The 21,439-nt window shown below is 37.2% G+C and overlaps 1 protein-coding gene across 10 annotated transcripts in view; it reads right to left on the bottom strand.

Annotated features, from left to right (window-relative positions):
• Usp33 (ubiquitin specific peptidase 33) overlaps positions 1 to 15,302 on the bottom strand; it is a 54,099-nt gene extending 38,797 nt beyond the window's left edge. For 2 of the 10 annotated variants that reach the window (XM_047530144.1, XM_047530146.1), the window contains exons 1-5: positions 15,077 to 15,300; positions 4,148 to 4,453; positions 1,281 to 1,412; positions 1,054 to 1,107; positions 583 to 645 (exon numbers count right to left, since the gene is read on the bottom strand). In XM_047530144.1, the coding sequence (XP_047386100.1) occupies positions 583 to 645; positions 1,054 to 1,107; positions 1,281 to 1,361 (198 nt within the window). In that variant the 5' untranslated portion in view covers positions 1,362 to 1,412; positions 4,148 to 4,453; positions 15,077 to 15,300. Of the gene's footprint in view, positions 1 to 582; positions 646 to 1,053; positions 1,108 to 1,280; positions 1,413 to 4,147; positions 4,454 to 15,076 lie in introns of all 10 variants that reach the window. The other 8 variants (XM_047530145.1, XM_047530140.1, XM_047530142.1 and 5 more) reach the window with 8 other exon arrangements.
• Positions 15,303 to 21,439: the final 6,137 nt, after the last annotated feature.

Genomic DNA, 21,439 nt, shown 5'->3' with positions numbered 1-21,439 from the left:
GAAAAAAACAACAAAAAAATGTTAATAATTGAAAAATGCATGCCAAAGTTATATGGGGAACACCAAAGAGCAAAACAGAAAGGGGACTCCAGTTAGGATGACATGAAAAGGCAATACAATACAAATTGAAATACAAAGCTGGCTAGACCATGTCATACACTTACACATCTGCTCTGACTTCAACTCTACAAACTCAATATGCCTGGGTGCATGCTTAAATCAGTATTCTCTGAATTACAGCTTCATTCTAATATTGGTCTTCTTTGCAATTCCCCTCCCTACTCTTTACCAAGACATTTTTAGCTCATTAAAGAAAAAAAAACTTTGAATTATGACTTGAATTAATAATGCTATAATGACTTTTCCTTTCCTTCAGCCATGTTTTAAAAACTGTTGTATAGGACTTGGTGGGTATAACTCAGTGGTATAGTGGTAGAATACAAGCTCATCATGTACAAGGTCCCAAGTTCAATCCCCAGCACACACACAAAAAAAGAAAAGGTTTACATTCTACAATAGTTGCAAAAAAAGTTGGCTTTTTTTTTTTTTTAAGTTTTGTATTAAAATGTATTATATACATACCTGAGAATGTATGGTGCTGTGATCTACTTGTGATTCACCACAGCCAACATATGAACATCTATTCTGTAAGTAATTATACAAGAAGGAAAATGCTTTATAACATGAAAATGTATAATAGCGTTAAAATTATATTTACAACCAGGTTTTAATTACATGTTTTAATAATTACTTTTCATAGTAATTTGACTTAAATGTACCAGGTACAAAATAAAACCAGAATATATATTTCTATTGAAAATTATGTCACCTCTAATAAAAGCAAGCATAAAATGTCTCAGTGACTCAAAACTCTCCAAAAGTCCTGTAAGTTCAAATTCTACCAAAATTTAAAGTTTAGTATGTTATTATCAAATAGGGATCTGAAGTATGCTCATTTATGAAATTTTAAAGTATCAAAAATTTTTTTGGCTATCATTTTTCAGACCTACATTTATAATAGCAAACTTTCCAGGAAAAAATATATATACATACTTCCAGACATGCCCAAAGATTTGGTCCTCTGACTTTACAATCCTGACAAGTTCCCTAATGAAAGAAAATTAAAAAGACAATATTTGTTATACTGACTCAAAGATACACAATTCACTAATAACATCATACATTTTTAAAATGAGATTCATAAATAGTATAATTTATTAAAAATGCATATTTGGGAGAAAAGCAAGTACAATTTTTTATGAAAGATTAACATATCTTACATGGGATTTTTGTATCAAATCTTCTTTTGTTATTTCACCAAGTGAATCCAAATGTGGACAATGATTTCGAAAAGCTGACATTTTGTTAGAATTTTTTTCCTGTTTCCCAAGGCTTTCCAACCGAGGCAGTATCTATAGGAAAAGTGACCCAAAAAAATTAATAAGAAAATGCTAACACACTAAAAATCAATGGGAATAAAAAATAATATATAAATGATAATTTACAAATTTGTCCTGCAAGAATGTATTTTCAAACACACCAAGGTGAGTTTTATAATTGAAATTAATAGGAACATTTGAAATATCTCTAATAAACACCTTATTGACACACATGGATAAATTGGTTCTCCGTGACTTTTCCTATTTCACTTTTTATAGATAAATAAAAGGGGGGAAATTTAAGTCATCTATCCACTTTTGAAGCATTTTTGTCCTTTATTTTCTTTCTTTCTTTCTTTCTTTCTCTATTTATTTATTTTAAGATTAGTCATTCAGCTGGAATGGAAACTGAAAAGAAATGTCAAAGAAACTTGGTGCAGTGGTACACGCCTATAATTCCACCAACTTGGGAGGCTGAGACAGGAGGATCACAAATTCAAGGTCAACCTCTGCAACTTAGCAAAACCCTGTCTCAAAGTTAAAAATAAATAAATAAATAAATAAATAAATAAATAAAAGGCAGCAACAACTCCTCCTGTTTCCTTCTGTAGTTTTGCCTACTCCTGTATCAATCAATGAATATATGAACAATTTGAAGTCTTATTTCTTTATACTCCTATCCCAGGCAACTAGTAGAATATCTGCCACATGGAAGGAGCTTGATTAATGTGGCTTTAACTGAAGTTCATTTCAAGTTTTGCTTGTGCTTCTGGTGTCATACGCAAAGAATCGTTACCAAATTCAAGTTTTCCACCCCATCTTTTTTTTTTTTTTTTTTGTACCAGGGACTGAATCCAGGGGTGCTTAACCACTGAGCCACATCCCCAGCGTGTGCCCTCCCCCACTTTTCTTTTTTTTTTAATAATTTAGAGACAGGGTCTCGCTGAGTTGCGTAGGGCCTCACTAAATTGCTGAGGCTGGCTTTAAACTCACAATACTCTTGCCTCAGTCTCCCAGCCACTGGAATTACAGGCATGCACCACTGCACCCGGCTATCACCCCATGTTTTCTTCGAAGGGTTTTATAGCTTTAACTCTTTATTTTTAAATCTTTAAAATATATGAATTAGTTTTGTATAGGATAGGGCCCCAATTTTATTCTGTTGCATGTACTTACACAGTTTGCCCAACATCACATTAAAAAGAACGTGCTGCCAGATGTGGTGGTGCACACCTGTAATTCCAGTTACTCCGGGGGCTGATGCAAAAGGATCACAAGTTCAAGGTCAGCCTGGGCAACTTAGCGAGACCCTATCTCAAAATAAAACAAAAAAGGGGCCCTATCCAGTCCCCTCTCTGAATAAATCCTACTATTATACTCACTCATCCTTGTCTGTGGATTTCATTCTTAAATAAAATAAAATAAAATGAGCTTAGAGGATGTAGCTCAGAGGCCCTGAGTTCAATCCCCAGTATCATAAAAATAAAAAATAAAGACATTATCTTTATTCTTTATTCTTTGCTTATAATGAGTTTCTAGAATCTCTATTTTATTCCACTAATCTGTTAAGGTCAATACTATAATAATCTGAGTATAGAGGCTATAGAAACTATTTTGATAACTATAAAATATACCTCCTCACTATTACCTTTTAGTTTCCTTGACTATACTGGAAAATATGAATTGTCTTTTATTTTCCAACATTAATACCAATTATTTAATTTAGCATTTTAACGCACTTACTAGAACCAGTAAGACAACACAGAATACAAAAGTGATCCTGTACATCCCCATCAAGTTTCCATTTTTAATGGTTCTGACATTTAAGATACCTGCTATCACTTCCCTCTCCTAATTTACTTCTTTTATTAGAAATGTTTTTAGGCAGGGGTGCAGTGGTGGTGCACACTGGTAATCCCAGCAAATCTAATTCCAGTTACTCTAATCCCACCAACCAGGAAGGCTGAGGCAGGGAAGGAGGATTGCAAATTTGAGGCCAGCCTCAGCAACTTAGTGAGACCCTCAGCAACTTAGCAAGATGCTGTCTCAAAATGAAATATAAAAAGGACTGGGCCATAGTGAATCCCAATATCATGTACATCCATAAGAATGGGGTCCTAAATGGAATAAGATATATTCCATTCATATTCCATTCTTGTACAATTATATCAAAATGTCTACTGTCATAAATAAAAAAAATCAAAAAAAAAAAAGGTGGAGGGGGACTGGGGATGTAGCTCAGTAAAACACCCAGAGTTCAAGTCCCAGTACCAAAAAAAAAGTCTTGGTAGGGCTGGGCATGTAGCTATATAGCTCAGCAGTAGAGTGCCTGCCTAGAATGCACAAGGCCCTGGGTTTGCTCTGCAGCACCAAAAAAAAAAAAAAAACAAAAACAAAAAAACAAAAAACTGGACTGGGGATATAGCTCAGTTGGAAGAGTGCTTGCCTTGCAAGCACAAGGCCCTGGGTTCAATCCCCAGCACTGCAAAAACAAACAAACAAGAAAAAGAAAAAAAAAAAGACAAAGAGATCATCTTGATGAACTTTATCAAACGCCCTCTCCACAGCTACTCATGGCTCACTATATTTCTTGCTTCATTTGCTGATATGATCTATTATTTAAACAGATTTAGTATTTAACAATCCTTGCACTGATGCACTATACCCTATGAGTCAAAATGTATTATAATCTGTTGCTTCTTGCCTATATTCTATTAGCTAATATTGTATTTAAAGATTTTGTCTTTCTGGATATAAATGATATTTACCTATTTTGGTAGCATTTTTATCACAGAATGCATGAGTAGTTTTGTTTCATCAATGGTGGAGAGTAGGCGTCTTTATTATGATGATGTGTTCTTCATAAATTAAATGAAACAACTGTAAAACCATCTGCTATGTTGCCTCTTTCAAGGACCAATCTCTAATCATCTTTTCAATCCATTCGTGGAAATTGATCATTTCAAGTTTTAATCTCTTGAGTAAATTTCACTCATATTTTTCTACAACACCATCCATTTCCTCTTGAAATAACTTTTGGCATCATATCATTACATGTACATTCTCAAGAAAATCTGGAAAAAAATGATTCTGTTAATCTCTCCTATATTTGAAGGGTATATGGTGTTTCCCTTCTTCCTAATCTTATATATTTATACTCCACTTTTTCCCTTTCTTTAGAAGTTTTACCCAGTTCATTGATCTTTCCAAAGAATCAGGTTTGGGATTTATTTTGCTCTATTCTGTTTCCAATTCCATTAAATAGTTTTATCTTTAATCCTCATATCCTACTTAGTTTTGGTTTTCTTAACCCCTAAGGACAAGTACTGAGTTCTTTTTCACTTACTTAATAAAAGTATTTAAACCAACCTAGATGCGGTGGATCATTCCAAAAATTCCAGCAACTAGGGAGGCCGAGGCAAGGAGGATCACAAGTTTGAGGCCAGTCTCAGTAATTTAGAAAGACCCTCAGCAACTTTGTGAGATCCTATCTCAAAACAAATTGCACACAACCATAGAAACAAAATGATGTACCCCATTTGTGTACAAGGAATCAAAATGCAGTCTGTAAAAATAAAAAAATAAATAATAAAGAAAGAAAATAAATGTACGAAATTAGAATTTAGATTTAAAAAAAAAAGGACTGGGGTCTTAACTCAGTGCTAAAGTGGAATCCATTACCCACCCCCCCAAAAAAAGTATTTAAACCATGTATTTCCAAGCATAGCATAGTAGTATATACCTGTGTTCCTGTTAAATTAAAAAAAAAACAACTATTCATTTCCTTCTATGTACAACTTCTGCTATTTGTCAGTGAAATGGAACGGTTTTCACTGCTTTCTAACTAATGCTCTGAATGCTGTCTCAAAGGAGAGAGAGGGTCAGTGCATTCAAAAGGAACTTGCAAAAAGAGCAATTTTTTTAAGTTTCAAGTAAAAAAAAAAAAAGGCTAAAGTTCTATTTATTCTGGTATTTAAATAATTCAGAGAGAATCAGTGCATGTAAATAAAAGCTAATGATTTGTACCAAGGTTATATAGTGGGCTGGGGATATAGCTCAGTTGGTAGAGGGCTTGCTTTGCAAGCACTAAGGCCCTGGGTTTGATCCCCAGCACCGCAAAAAAAAAAAAAAAAAAAGTTATATAGTATTCCACACAATTAAATGCAATGCTATCAAAATAGAAGGTCCTTAGTTACTAGTTATATTAAGTATATTCACTCTGGTAACAAAATCAGTCTGATATTTGACAAAGATTTATTGAAGGAAGGTATTCAGATGTAACAGGGAAAGACAAAATTTCTTAGTTACTCCAATTCCTTCTCAAAATACACATCAGAAGAAACAAGGCATATTCGTTTTCATTCTAGTCTCATAGTTGTCAGAGGAGATGGGTATTAAGATACAAAACACAGTGAAAACTATCTTAGTCCACAGCAATGGATCCCCAAAACTCAGACTTCCACAAGAATACAAGCCTGTGGTTCACAGGTGGGAATCATCAATAAAGCACAAGAAAATTCAAAAGCTACATGGAAATTAAGATTTTTCCATAATTTGATCTCAATTTTGTCCTTACTTTGGTTTTTGATTTTTTTGGAGTGTTTTTTTTTTTTCTTTTAATTTGGTACTGAGGACTGAACACCCAAATGTCTTCTCGCACTCAGCTACATCACCATCTCTTTCTATTTATTTATTTTGAGACAGTCTCACCAAGTTGCAGAAACCGGCCTCAAACTTGCAATCCTCCTGCCTCAGCCTCTCAAGTAGGGTTACAGGCATGTGCCACTGTACCCCACTTGTCGTTACTTTTACAATCTTATACGTGACAGCTTTTTCTATCTATCCTAACTGGATTATGTGAAGTTCTCAGCCATAATGGTGACAATAACATCAACTCAAACTTTTTCCAGATGGAAATTACTGAATTCATTGGCTCTATGATATATATAGCTTTAAGGGCTCAAGTGCCATCTGCATTAAAGTTTTAAAACTACTACTTCTGAAGATACTGTTTTTAAGTAAGGATAATATTTTAGTGGTAAAAGTCTCCAAGTTTCAGTCTTGAAAAAAAAGTTTGTCTTTTTTTTTTTTTTGGCACTAGGGATTGAACCCCAGAGATTTATCACTGGGCTATATCCCCAGTCCTTTTTCGGTTTTTGTTTTGTTTTGTTTTGTTTTGTTTTTTTGATATAGGGTTTTGCTAAGCTGCTGAGGCTAGCCTTGAAATTTCAATCTTCCTGCCTCAGCCTCCAGAGGAGCTGAGATTACAGGTTGACACCACCACACCTGGCTCATTCCTGAAATTCTGTTCCTACTATCCTATAATAGAAGACAACTAGATACTAAAATTTTAATATAGAAAAAGAACAGGGACCCATGCTATTAATATTTTGGATACACATAAAGGCATGATAACCCACTGAGAAACTACCTCATTCCATAGCCTAGTCTCTTCCAAAAATTGAAGTTATTCATTTAAAAAAAAAAAAAAAAAATCAGTCTCCAAAAGGGTTGAGAGTATAGCTCACTACTAGTAGGGCACTTGCCTAGCTTTTGTGAGACTCTGGGTTCAATCCCAAGCACCACAACAAACACAAACACAAAATCAAATTCATGTGACAGAGAAAAAAATTATGTCAGGAGGACTAGTAACTATTGAATAGGTATAGATAAGATTAATATAAATCCAGAGGAGGTCTTTATTAGCATGTGGCAGAACCGCTAAATACTTTTTTGTTGTTTGTTTTCAGATGAGATCTCTCTATGCTACGCAGGCTGACCCCAAACTCCTAGGTTCCAGAGATTCTCCTTCCTCAGTCTCCAAAGTAGCTGGGATTATAGGCACAGGTCACCATGTCCAGCTATCACTATTCAATATTATCAACAAAAATATGGCTAAAGGTACAGAGAGTAGGTTACTGAAACCTGATTATAAGCTTAAAACCATAAAATTAGTTTCTAAAAAAAACATATTTAGAAAAAGGAGCTAAACAGACAAGATGACGCATGCCTGTATACCCAGAGTCTCAGGAGTTGAGGCAGGAGGATCAAAAGTTCAAGTCTAGGGCTGGGGTGTGGCTCGGTGGTAGAGGACTTGCGTAGCACATGTGAGAGGCACTGGGTTCAATCCTCAGCACCATATAAAAATAAATAAATAGGGCTAGGGAGATAGCTCAGTTGGTAGAGTGCTTGCCTTGCAAGCACAAGGCCCTGGGTTCAATCCCCAGCACCGCAAAAAAAATAAAAATAAAAATAAAAAATAAAGTTATGTCCATCTACAACTAAAAAATAACAAAAAAAGTTCAAGGCCAGCCTCAACAACTCAGCAAGACCCTGTCTTGAAATAAAAAAAATACATCCTGAGGATGTATCTCAGTTGTAAAGAGCACCTGGGTTCGATCCTCAATACCAATTAAAAAAAAAAAAAAAACTTCTATGTAAAGTAAGGCCTTAAACTGAGCACAGTGACACACTCCTATAATCCCAGAAGGAAGCAAGTTCAAGACCAGTTTTAGCAACTAAGAGAGACCTGGTCTCAAAATAAAAACATCTGGGGATTGTAGCTCAGTGGTAGTGCACCCCTGGGTTCAATCCCCAGTACCAAAAAAGTTAAAAATTAAAAAATAAAGTGAGTCCACAAAAAGGGATTCAAGTATTTGGATTCTAGATCCTAGAAGATAAATGAAACAGTGAAATTCTTCCTCAAGGACTAAAGTTGTAGTTCAGTGGTAAAGCGCTTTCCTAGTACGCTCAAGGCCCTGGATTCAATCTCCAGCACTCCCCCTCACCCCCACCAATCCCCCCCCAAAAAAAAGGAGAAAGAGAAATTCTTACTCAATTATCAGCAGAAAAATGGTTTCAGAAGAAAGTGAATAGTTGGTCTAAGTGCATTCATTTTATCCTAGCACATATAAAGGGCTTAAAAGAGTGATATAGTAAGTATTCAATAAATAAAGGACAACTATAATGAGGAACAAGCGAAAGCAAGGACGTTTACACACAAAAAAAATTGCAGGACTTGATACATGTGTTCCAGTTATTTGAACAGGATCACTAAAGTAAGAGAAAGTCTTTCTTTTCTACAAATCCCAATGGCGAAGACTTTGGTTTGAAGATAAATTTTCACTTTTGTTTTCTTCCGAGGTGCTGGGGATTCGAACCCGGGCCATGCACACGCTCAGCAAGCGCTCTACAGGGTGAGTTATTCACCCGCCTCAAAGATAGATAAATTTTCAAAGAAGCAGGTTGTTCTCCATAAATGTCGCACAGGTTGGAAGACCAACTATCATAAATGTTTCAAAGGACAGCATTTTGCACTAAAAACTCAATTAAGGGCTAGGCCTGTAGCTCAGCGGCAGACTGCTTGTCTAGTATGTGTGAGGCACTGGGGTTCGATCCTTAGCAATACATAAAAATAAACAAAGGCAAGTTGTTCATCTACAACTATAAAAAAAGGTTTTTTTTTAACTCAAGATTCTGTGATTATAGAAAAACTGATTTGTCTGTCAATAGTTTAAGCTTAGACTGTGAATTCTAACAGTTCAACTAATTTAACTAGTCCAAGGATATTGGGGAACATTTTAAATATTATACCTTAAAATTATATTAATAGCAAAAATACAATAAGCTTATGACTCATCTTTCCACAATTATAATAGAAGAAAACTGCTACCCAATAAAAGTAAGCCAAAAAAATTTGACTATCAGTGAAGAGTGTAATAATAAGCAGTAAGTATTCATGGAGACTTTTAACCTATGAAATCTGCTAACAAGCTCCGCCCCCCACCCTGTACTAGGTATTGAAGCTAACAAACATCTTCAAGAACCACATTTCTTATTCTTTAAACATTTCTATCGAACGAGATTACAGTCTCACAAACGGTCTAAAATATTTGCCTAATCATTCCTTTCATTCAAACCTTAACAAAGAAATTCAGTAATAATTTATTTCCCTCTTTCTAGAAACATTTGTGTCATTGATGTTTCACAAACTAATTAATGAGAACTTTAAGTTTATTAAGAAAACTACATAGTTGCCTAGAAGAAAAAAAGAATCATCTTTTCCTGCAACCTACCTGTTCTAGAATCTAATTTTTTTTTTTTTTTTTTTTTTAAAGAATCTAGTATTGGGGCTGGGGATATAGCTCAGTTGGTAGAGTGCTTGCCTTGCAAGTACAAGGCCCTGGGTTCAATCACCAACACTGAAAAAAAAAAAAAAAAAAAAAAAATCTAGTATTAACACTGCCACATAAATCATCCTAAAACAAAGCTGAAAAATGGCAAGCCTTACACCAAACAAAATCCCTTGATATTTATAAATGTGAATTAGCATTTCTTACAGAGAAAAAAAATCTGTTCAATGAATGACAAAGCATAGCTGATTCTAATATCTAAATAATCATGACAAACCTAAGAGAAAATATGATTATAATAGAGTTCCAATAAGAGGCTCAAATAAGATAATGTTACCTTCCATCTTAAGTCTTACTTCTGAGTAAGATCAAGGGTTAATAAAAAGAGTACACTGGCATTAAAAGACAGTCATTAAAAATACTTATGTATGCCATGTAGGGACATGGGAAAACAAAATGCAATCACCACATTTAAATGAGAACTACTTGAAGAAAAACTGTCAACCCAGGTGTGGTAACAACTAGGGAAGCTAAGGGAGAAGAATTCCAAGTCTGAGGTCAACCTCAGTGAGACCTTGTCTCAAAATAAAAAACAGGACTGGGGTTGTAACTCAGAGACAGAGTATCCCTGGGTTAAATGCCGAGTACCACTCAAGCAAAAATATTTTTAAAATCTCTCCTTTGGGATTTTATAAACAGTTAAAAACTGTAGGAAATGATCTCATTTTGTTACATTCAGTAACCATATATGTATTTTAGGACTGGGCCAACCCCTGCAAAGAGACTAATTCAACAAAGGCTTACAATTAAGTATGGGCTAGGCATTATACAAGCTGGTGGGAAGGGGGTGGAAGAATAGTTCAGTGGTAGAGTTCTTACCTAGGATATGCAAGGCCCTGGGTTCCAACCTCAGCACAAAAAAAAAAAAAAAAAAAAAAAAAAAAAAAAAGTGGAGGAGGAGTGCCAGCACTGTTCTACTCTCCACCCTATTCTTTTGGAGGCCATCTACATTCTATTGCTACTATCCTCAACACCCTGCAATTCTTTTATTCTTCTGAAATAACTAATCTGAAGTCAGTTCTCCATCACAAGCTATCTAACTTTCAAACCTCAGTACTTTTCATTTCTCTGGTTGCACATGATGTAGAGTTACACAATTCATGTACTCATACATGCACATAGGATAATAATATTTATCTCATTCCACCATCTTTCTTTTCCCCTCACCCCCCCCATTTCCCTCTACACAATCCAAAGTTCCTCCATTCTTACCTTAGCTGTCCCCATTATGTATCAGCATCCACTTATCAGAGAAAACCTTTGGCCTTTGGTGTTTGGGGGATTGGCTTAACTCACTTAACATGATATTCTCCAACTCCACTTATACCTGCAAATGCCATCATTTCATTCTTCTTCATAACTGAGTAATATTCCATTGTGTATATATACCACAGTTTCTTTATCAATTCATCTATTGAAGGGCATCTAGGTTGGTTTCCCAATCTAGCTATTGTGAATTCAGCTGCTATAAACATTGATGTGGCTGCTTTACTGTAGTATGCTGATTTTTAAGTCCTTTGGGTATAAACCGAGGAGTGGGATAACTGGGTTAAATGGTGGTTCCATTCCAAGGGTTCTAAGGTATCTCCATACTACTTTCCAGAGTGGATGCACCAATTTGCAGTCCCACCAGGAATGTATGAGTGTACCTTTTTCCCCCACATCCTCACCAACACTTATTGCTTGTATTCTTGATAACAGTCATTCTAATTGGAGTGAGATGAAATCTTAGGGTAGTTCTAATTTGCATCTTTCTAATTACTAGAGACTAGAGTGAGACAAAATCTTTACCAAATGCACTTCAGAGTACTAAACTCCAGAATTTATAAAAAACTTAACACCCCAAATACAAATAACCCAATCAATAAATGGACTAAGGAACTGAGCAATTCACAGAAGATACACAATCAACGAATACATGAAAAAATGTTCAACATCTAATACTTTTTTTCACCACTTCAGAACCCACACTACTTCTAGAACACAAGCTAAATTCAGGCTTTCATTTAACAGCTGGATTATTCAACAAGAATGCCTGTTAACAGACACAGCTGTTACCTGGTCCATATCCTCTTAACTTAGCTCAATTTTTACCTGTCCCTAGTATGGAAAGTTTCCAGGAGCACTAACAGCCTCCCACCTCAACCACTTCTTTGCTTTTCTCCTAAGTTCTACAGCACCTTAGAAGTTTGCCTAGCTCTAACCAGATCAACTGAGACATGCAGGGAGTATTTCAGGGGCAAGGACTGAGGATAGATAGAAAAACAGAAGGGTTCCATGCCATTGGTAAAATAATTCTAAGGCAGTTAGTTACACAGAAGTTTCCATAGTGTTAAGTCCTTGGCTACCCATTCATTATTGGTTTTCTTCCCTTTTCTGACTCTACTCACTTCCTAATTTACGCTTTCTGGCATCTCAACTGCACCTCATACTGTCATCTCAAGGTCTGAGTTCAAAGCCCCAAAAGTGATACTGTCTGTTATTTGCATGTATTGAATTCCATCAATATATACAACGAATACATGTCAATTTAAAAAAAAACTGTCCAAAGATTATCTTAACCTAAAGCCACCCTACTAATCTTCTAGTCTATCTTCTCCCAATTACAGCTCATTCTACATTCATGTGAATCACATCTCTTCTGATGAAATATCTGATGCAATAAGTTCTTCTTTGTTTTAACTCCTACTACTTACAAAAATCATAATTATCAAACAAACCGTTATACTGATCCTTCCACAAATATGACTTGAAAAACCCATTAAACATTCATATTGGAAATGTCCTCCAGGTCACTGGTGTGGGGAGGGTGAACAGGAAACAAAAACAAAACAGGAGAATTAAACACCCTCCAATGTTCACCTGTCGAAAACATTTCAAAGTTCATCATGTTGGAAATGTAGCTCAGTGGTAGAGAGCTTTATTAGCACATGTGAGGCCCTTGAGTTTGATTCCCAGCACTATAAAAAAAGGAAAAAAATACCTCACTCATCTCAAATATATACCATCTTCACCGAGCTCCAATCACAAGTAATTGTCTCCCTCACCTAAATTCCTCAAGAACTTTTATAATTACCAATAAGGCACTTACTGCAGTTGTATAAAAACAAATTACACTGCTTGAGTACAAGTTCTTGGATTGCAGAAACCATGCTCCATTCTTATCACTTTTCAAAAGGCTTTGCCCTCTTAGTCTCAATTATTGACCAGTTAACTTAAGAGTTTGTTTTTTGCAAGATTGAACCCAGGGCCTCACAGATGCTAGATAAGCATTCTACCATTGAGTTATATCCCCAGCCCTTTCTATTTTGAGACAATCTCACTAAATTGCTCAGGCTGACCTTGAACTTGTAATCCTCCTGCCTCAACCTCCCAAGCAGCTGGGATTACAGGTGTGTGCCCAGTGACCTACTTAGTCTTTTAAAATAAATATGAATGCAACATTATTTTGACACATTATTTCTTAAATACTATTAGTATTTAAGTATTCTTAAAATACTAATTCTCATTTACATAAAGACATACTAATATTGCACACAAGTCCAAGTACCTTCTTATAGACAATTAAACCAACTGCACTTAGACTCTTTTTGGAACTTTCCTACTTGCTCCTGCAATCGCATATAGATATTTTAAAGTTTTAATAAAGAAATAGAGCTGTTACTCATTCCTTTAAAAAAAAAGATGCTTAACATTTCACATTTCTCACCAAAAACCTTTCATCATATATTACATCGTTCATTTCCTGCAGAGTCCAAGTCTGTCATATGTTATAGGTCAGTCACAGTGCTCCAATCTTAAACTATTTGAATTCCAATTTACATCAAAGGCTGCTTTGGCAATATTATTTCAGGCTTAAAAAAAATTCTGATCCTTACACAATCTTGAAATGCTTCTGACATGGGGAAAGACTATTTCTTGGCATTCCTCAGAGGACTGGCATGAAGATCAAATAAGACTGTGTAAGTCAAAGGTCACCGAAAATTCTAGTAGCAATACAAAATGTTATGAACTATCACTTCCATAACTCTAAAATTTTTAAATCACCTATTTGTTACAATCTAATTCCATTAAACTGCAGTTATGTAAAAAGATTTGTTTATTGATAGGTTATACAGAGAACAAAAACAACAAAAAGAGCTCAAAAAAGACAACTCAAAGTTGACAATAAACTAAATTCAAAACAAGAAGCAATCTTAAGTAGAGCATACCTCTGGCCCACTGGTCAAATATTTTATTCCAGGAATACTTTTTGTACGCCTTTTTCCCCCCTCTTGTGGTACTGGGGATTGAACCCAAAGACATTGAACTACATCCCCAGCTCCTTTAATTTTCTATTCTGAGACACAATTTGGACAAGTTGTTGAGGCTGGACCTCAAACTTGCAAATCCTCCTGCCTTGTCTTTTTATTCAATCCTGACAAAGTAAATGAAATAACAAAAAATTCCCAGCATAGTGTAACTTATCATTTTTTCAATAAGGTTCCAATTTTCCCCTTCTTTATAGTAATGGTATGAAATCACTACAAATATTTGTATTAAGATTCGAATCAAATAGCCCATTATGATCATAATTTGGTCAGACCTTTCCAGATGATACATACAGCTGTGCCATGTGAATCAGAAATGGAATGAGGCCATTACTTTTTGTAAGAGAGCTTCCTTTAAGGAAAAACTACGATTAAATGAAAAATTCTGTAATTACACATTTCTATTATGCAAAAGTCGAGAAATTCCTGTAGTAAAATTCATCTTCATTTTAGGGTCTCTGCTCCTGCCAAGATTTCACCATCCGGCTCAATTTTTAACACTGATTATAAGAGAAGGTAAAGCCCCCCAAATATCTGAGGTCCAAAGAGTGTTTTGTTATTTGAAAAATGTTTAAAAGTGTGGGAAATCAAACATCATGGAAATTTGCCCCGAACAAAAGCTGCTGATTGACAGGAAGACGATAAGGCTGAACTTGACCCAAAGAAAACATCGACCGAAGAAAAATTTCAGGGACGATGACACTTCGGTTTTCTCCTTCAACAATGAATAACGGGGACACACGAACGGGTCTGGCCACCCCAGTCGCGCTGCAAAACGAAACCCAGAACTGGAGCCGGAGCGCTGCGGGGCTTTCAATGGCCCGCGCCCATCAGGAGGGGTTCGGCGCCAGGTGAGAAAAGCAAGTCAAGGAGCTGAGCCCCTCTCCCCTGCCCACTGCACCCCTCCCGCCTCCAGCTTCCAGGGGAGCGCCCCCTGGGGACCCTCTCTCAAATCAACTACCGGTTCGAGTGCGCCGCCAACCCCTAGTGGGGCGGTCACCAGGTTATTTCTGCAACGCACAACACAGAAGGGCCGAGGCCACTACCCCGCAAGCATACCTCTACCCCTGACCAAGAAAAAGAGGCCGCTGTAGTGGACACAAGTCGGCACGCGGGAGCTAGAACCGAGTCGGGCCCGGGAGGCGGGCGAGGAGCCCTTGGGGCCCGCGCCCCTCCCAGACAGCGCCGCGCTCACCTCCGCGGCCTTTCCCGCGGGCCCCGCCAGCGCAACCAACGGTGCCCTGTCCGCACCTCTGCAAACGCCTCTTTTCCTCCCTTGCCTTCGGAGAGAAGCGGTGTCGCGTCAAGAGGATCGAAAAACGGCTCCGCAGCGCTGCCCGCGGGATCCCCGCCTTCCGAGCGGGCCACTTCCCGCAGCAGCCGCGGCTTCTTCCGGTGTCTCTGCGGCCGCCGCAGGCGTCTCGGGCGTCTCCAGCGTCTTGGGCGGGCAGGGCGGGGCCGCGCGGAGAGCCGGCCGGGGGCGGGGCCGCGGAGTCAGGCCCAGGTGCAGAGATCCCGGCCTGCCCTGGCCTCCAGCTTCAAGGGTAGCCAGCTGTAACATATTGTGCAGTATTTTAAGTCGTAGAGCATTTTTCGTTTTTTTAATACCTATTCGCCCACTCTTTTACAGTCACACTACGATCATCATGAAGCCTCGTCTTAATGCATTACAGACTCAGCATTAAGACTGACCACTGAATGGTCTCAGGTTTGCGGACCTTGTACAAACAAATGTTAGACTTACCTTAATTCAGTTCTGCATTCCTTCCTCTCCTATTTCTTCTCCTAACTTCTTTCGGACCTAGATTCTCTGGAAGCAACTGTGTTTCTCTTTTTTACACATTTGCAAAGAAATTCATCTCTACCATTTTTCCCTAGGCCAAAGTCAAGATCAAATGAAATATTCATTGAAACCTTACTGTCTGCTTAGTGCCTAGAGCTTTGGAGGATGCTTGCCTTCTACTTATGTAACTGTTAAAATTAATTCGCTTGATCTTAGAATATGTGAATAAAACCCATTACATTAACAAAAATTGTTAAAATTGCCAGTTTTGATCCTTCTGATTACCTCTAACTCTTTGATCTCTACATGGGAGCATGTACCCACGTGTCGTCGAAGACGTTGTCTCCATCAGGAGCATGGAGAAAATATGGAAGTTTCTACTTATTTTACGGTAAAAATGGAAAAAATAAATGATGCTACAAAATTCTATGTAGGACTTGACATTAGGTCTTAATTCTTACCACAGATGATCAATGAACCTATCGTGGGTTCACTGAATTTGGAACATGGTGCTACCACTTCTTCCTTTATTTTTAGCCTGTTTCAAAATACTACATTTTACATGCTACAGGATATCAGCAACATGATGTTTAATTTTTATTTTATTAAACATCTAGTTGTTTGTAATTTGTATACATACTCTTCTGTAAGGAGATAAGGGAATGATCATAAAAATCGCTTGTTCTGAATGATTTGTGAGGCAAAGTTCTTAAAAATTCTCTGATTTAAATGTTTCTTTTATATATATAAAAGATATATATATGAAATATATATTTATATTTACATATATATATGTATATATATAATATATATTTTACATATATATGTATACATATACATATATATGTATATATCATATATATACATATATACATATTATATGATATATACATATATATGTATATGTATACATATATGTATATATAATATATATTTACATATGCATATATATGTATATATATAATATACATATACATATATATGTATATATATATTTTTTTTTTTTTTTTCCAGTACTGGAGACTGAAACCAGAGGTGCTTTATCATTGAGCCACATCCCCAGCTTTTTATTTTGAGACAGGAACTCACTGAGTTGGTTAGGGCCTTGCTTAGTTGTTGCTGAGGCTAGCCTCAACTTCTCAAGTCACTGAGATTACAGGTGTGCACTGTGGCTTAATTTAAATTAGATTTATAGAGTTTTACAAATAAAGACAAGTGTTCTAAATCTTCTGACTTTTCCTGTGATAACTATTGATTTTCACAATGTGTTACCTAACAAAAAAATTTTCATGTACATAGTTAATCTATGTTTTCAAAGTAAAACATTTTTTTTTAATTTTTTTTTATGTCAATGGACCTTTATTTTATTTATTTATATGTGGTACTGAGGATCGAATCCAGTGCTTCACGCATGCTAGGCAAGCACTCTTCCACAGAGCCACAACCCCAGCCCAGTAAAACATTTTTTAAATGAGTGAAGACATAACGCATTTGAAAGATCTGCGTGTTGGAAAAAAAGTTTGAAAAATGGGGTTTGGGGGCTGGGGAGATAGCTCAGCTGGTAGAGTGCTTGCCTTGCAAGCACAAGGCCCTGAGTTCAATCCCCAGTACTGCCAAAAAAAAAAAAAAAAAAAAAAATGGGGTTTGGAAATGTTTTCATTATTAAGCAATTTGCTGGCAGAAATTATGTGTCACCAATAAAAACTTATTTCTGCCTCAAAAGACATGCTTAAGATATGAAAAGTCAAGTCAGCAAATGAAAGTTATTTGAAATATATATAACTGATAAAGGGTTCACATATGCATATACATATATGTATTGTATTTCCTCAAATCTAACAGATAACCACTAGGTGCAGTGATTCATGTCTGAAATTCCAGTCACTCAGGAGACGGAGGTAGGACAATTGCAAGTTCTAGGCCCAGTTCAGCAACTTTTTGAGACCCTGTCTCAAAAGAAAAAATAAAAAGGGGTGGGGGTGTTGCTTCATGCTAAAGTTCCAGAGTTCAAGAATTCAATCTCCAATACCACACACAAAAAAAGAAAGATAACCAAACAGAAAAACAAGCAAAGTCACCTCTCCAAAAATTCCTGCATTGAAAATTTATTAGGCTATGCTCATGTTACAGTGCTCTAGCATATTCAATTAAGCCCCCAAGTCCCCCCTCAACCCTGCTTAGTAACCAAGGTCCTTTTTAGCTTACTGTCCTAGAGGGGTTCTAGAGCACTTTGCAGGGAAAGCAAATGATGTTGCTGTTCAAAGCAGGTATGAATGGTGCCTAGATGAGAATAGGCAAGTACCTCTCATAAGGACACCATGTCAAGTTCTTGCAAGGAAACAGTCCTCACGAAGCAAATGCACTCTGACATAATTCAATACTTCTCCCACTTTTATCTTCCATAGAGTCCCACAATCTCAGTTCATGCCTGGGTATTTACTTTTTAATACTTTTATCACTCAATTCAGAATTCTTAATTCCTTACTCTTCTTCAAATAGTATAAATGTATGTATGTATATTTGTGTGTGTGTGTGTGTGTGTGTGTGTGTGTGTACATGGGGGGGGGACTGAGGATTGAATCCAGTAGCATTCTACCTCTGAGTTACAATCCCAATCCCTAGTGCATTTTATTTATTTATTTATTTTATTTTGAGATCAGGTCTCACTAAGCTGCCTAGGCTGGTCTCAAATTTATGATCCTCTTGCCTCTGCCTCCCCAATATCTGGGATTACAGGCATGTGCCATCATGCCTGGCTCAAACTGTATCTCTTGATGGATTATAAGGGAGCACACTCTCACTGGGAATTCAGCTCCTCTCTCAGAAAAGAAAACATACATTCCATCGTGTGCATACTCAGCTGAGTCACACTGATTCTGTAGTGGAATTCTTGAGGGGCCATTTTGGGAAATAAACCAATTAAGTAAATCTCCTGTCTGAGAAAAAAATTTACATATCCCATAGTGTAGATGTTCAGCTAAGTTACACTGATTCTAAAGTGGAATTCCAGAGGGGCCACTTATGGAAAATACAATGTGAATTATATGACCTAAAGTTATGTATCAGACCAGATACTGAAGTCTCTGCTAATGCAGAGAAGAGGAAAAAAAAAAAAAGAAAGAAAGAAAGAAATGATAGGAAGACAGGGAAGAGAGAAGGAAGGGTAGAAAGAGAGAAGATGGAAGATAATTGAATGCTTGTTTTAAAACAAATGCCTTCTCATATTTGCAACTGAGTAATGACAATTTATAACAACAATGCAAAAAATATATATTTTTAAGGGAGGCAAAGGGAGGCTGGGGTATAACTTAGTGGTAATGTTGCTTAGCATGTGCAAGCACTGGGTTTGATCTTCAACACCTCCAAGAAAAAGAAGGGATGGGGTCTTGCTATGTGGCTCAGGCTGGACTCAAACTCCTGAGCTCAAGAGATCCTTCTGCCTCAGTCTCCTGAGTAGCTGGGACTATAGGCACATGCCCCTGTGCCAGTCAAAATATACATTTTGATGTTCATGAGATTGCATAAGCCTTTGCAAATGCTGTTCCTGAGTTAGGTATACTTCTACAGGTGATCCCAATCCCTTTCCTTCATTCACATCCTGGCTAACTCCTACCTAGATTCCCACCCCCCCATTTAGCATAGTTCCCTTCATTTCATTGTTTCCCATCTTAACATCCTGTTTGTTTCCTTCAGATGTTATAATAATATATAATTATTTTAAGATTATTTTTGTATGCTTAGTTTTTTGCATATCCGAACTTAAGTTCAACATCAACAGTCACTATTTGTCTTATTCACAACAGTACAAGAATCTACCACTAAATATCTATCCATTCTCATTCTCTTGGGAGGGTTTTGCCCTCCCAAGATGGTGTTTGACAATATCCCTGGGGAGGACTAGGGCAAGAAGGAATTGGTCACACCCCTTGATGTGGTACTTTTGAACCTAAATTTAAATTGAGTCCTTATAACATGTTTTTGGGTTTGCCAGATAAACTACTTTTCTTTAGTTTTTAAACAAGCTAGGTTTGAAGGGGGTAAACAAAAAACAACTTTCTTCTTTCTCACTGTGGTCCCCGAAAATCTCTGAGGCTCTCTCTGTACTTCTAGAACAAAATCTTAAGCAAAACCCTTAGCTCTTCCGGTTAGTCTCATGTAATTAATAGTCCTCCAGTCATTTTCCAGTGATAAACAAATGGTCTTTTACCTGGTATTAAAAACCCTGTCTAGCTGGGCACAGTGGTGCATGCTTGCAATCCCAGGGGCTGAGAAGGCTGAGGCAGGAGGACCACAAGTTCAAAGCCAGTCTCAGCAACTTAGGGAGGCCCTAAGCAACTTAGCGAGACCCTGTCTCAAAATAAAAAATAAGCTTAAGCACATGGCCATCGCTGAGGCTGGTTTTGAATTCTTCATCCTCCAGTTTCAGCCTTCTGTGCTGCTGGGATTACAGGTGTGTGCCATTGCACCTGGCAGTGATGCATCTTCTGAATGGCCACTTTAGACACACACGTCAGTTCTCTGGTTCTTGGGGAACCAGAAGCAGTCCTGGATCATCTGACTCGGGACAGGAGTATTATTGGACAGCATCTCTCTCTCTTTTTTCTTATTGTACCAGAATGAAACTCAGAACTCTGGGCATGCTAGGCAAGCACTCTATAGTGGAGCTACATCCTCCAAGCCAGCAGTCTTGTTTAAGAGGACCAACAGGAGCTCTCTTACGTGGGGTTTGCACTTTGTCCACTTTAAATGCATATATGGATCTTGCACTACACATATGAAGTGTGGGCTACTCCTAATCAGTCTTGTGAGCATTTTCTGTTCAGAGACTTTAGTGTCTTGATGTAAGACTTTACAAATGTGAATCAGTTATTAGGTTTCATTTTTCTAAGATTCTAATGGAAACATGTCATCTTTTACAAATGGTCTCTTGAAGCCTTTGGAGTTAGCTTAGAGATGAGGGGGAAGAAACAACTTTTTCACCCCCATAAACTACCCCATAGTGGTACCTTAATTTGGATGTGGAAGCATTTGGCATTAGTTGGAGTTCAGGCCCTGCCAAGAATCTGTTACCATCTGTTCACTCTTAGAATAATGGTCTGGGCTCTCTAGCTCAGGATTTCTAAAAAATAACACTGTTGATATTCTGGACCAAACAAATCTTTGCTGCTGGGGTAGTTCCTGTGCCTTGTACATTTCAAATGTACAGCATCTTTGGCCTTTACTCACTACTTGCCAGAAGCACTTCCTCCCAGTCGTGACAAACAGAAATGACTTCAGACATTATGAAATGTCCCCCAGGGAGCAAAATCAGTGAGGCTCATTGCTCTAGCTGAGGCTAATTTTTTTTAAAGGTATTAGATCAGATTACTCAGAAAATTATAATGCAATTGAGATCAATAGACAAGAATACGTACAGTTAGAGATTTCCAGTAGGGATCTAGTCTTGGCATACTGTAAGCCATTTGAGAGCTGGGCATAGCAGTTGGGATGCTTTGCCTTTGGCAAAAAAGAGGTGTTTTTCCTTCTTGAGATCCATAAACAACTTTGAGAAAGGAAGAAACATGATGAGATTTATATATTAGTTACTTAAACAACAGTGATTGGTGTGGAGTAGAGGTAGGCAATTGCCAAACCTGGACAAGGGAAGGTAGAGATCTAGTTGTGGAGATGGCTATAAGAGCTATTCAGGAGATAAAATCAATAGGTTTTCAGTTGATTACATGGGAGTTGGAGTTCAGGAAGCTTTCTATGTACAGATCCTTTAATAGTTGTTTC

The sequence above is a fragment of the Sciurus carolinensis genome, chromosome 1 (assembly GCF_902686445.1).
Source record: "Sciurus carolinensis chromosome 1, mSciCar1.2, whole genome shotgun sequence".
Classification (NCBI taxonomy): Eukaryota; Metazoa; Chordata; class Mammalia; order Rodentia; family Sciuridae; genus Sciurus; species Sciurus carolinensis.
Note: the sequence above shows the minus strand (reverse complement) of the source record. Positions and strands in the feature narration are given on the sequence as shown.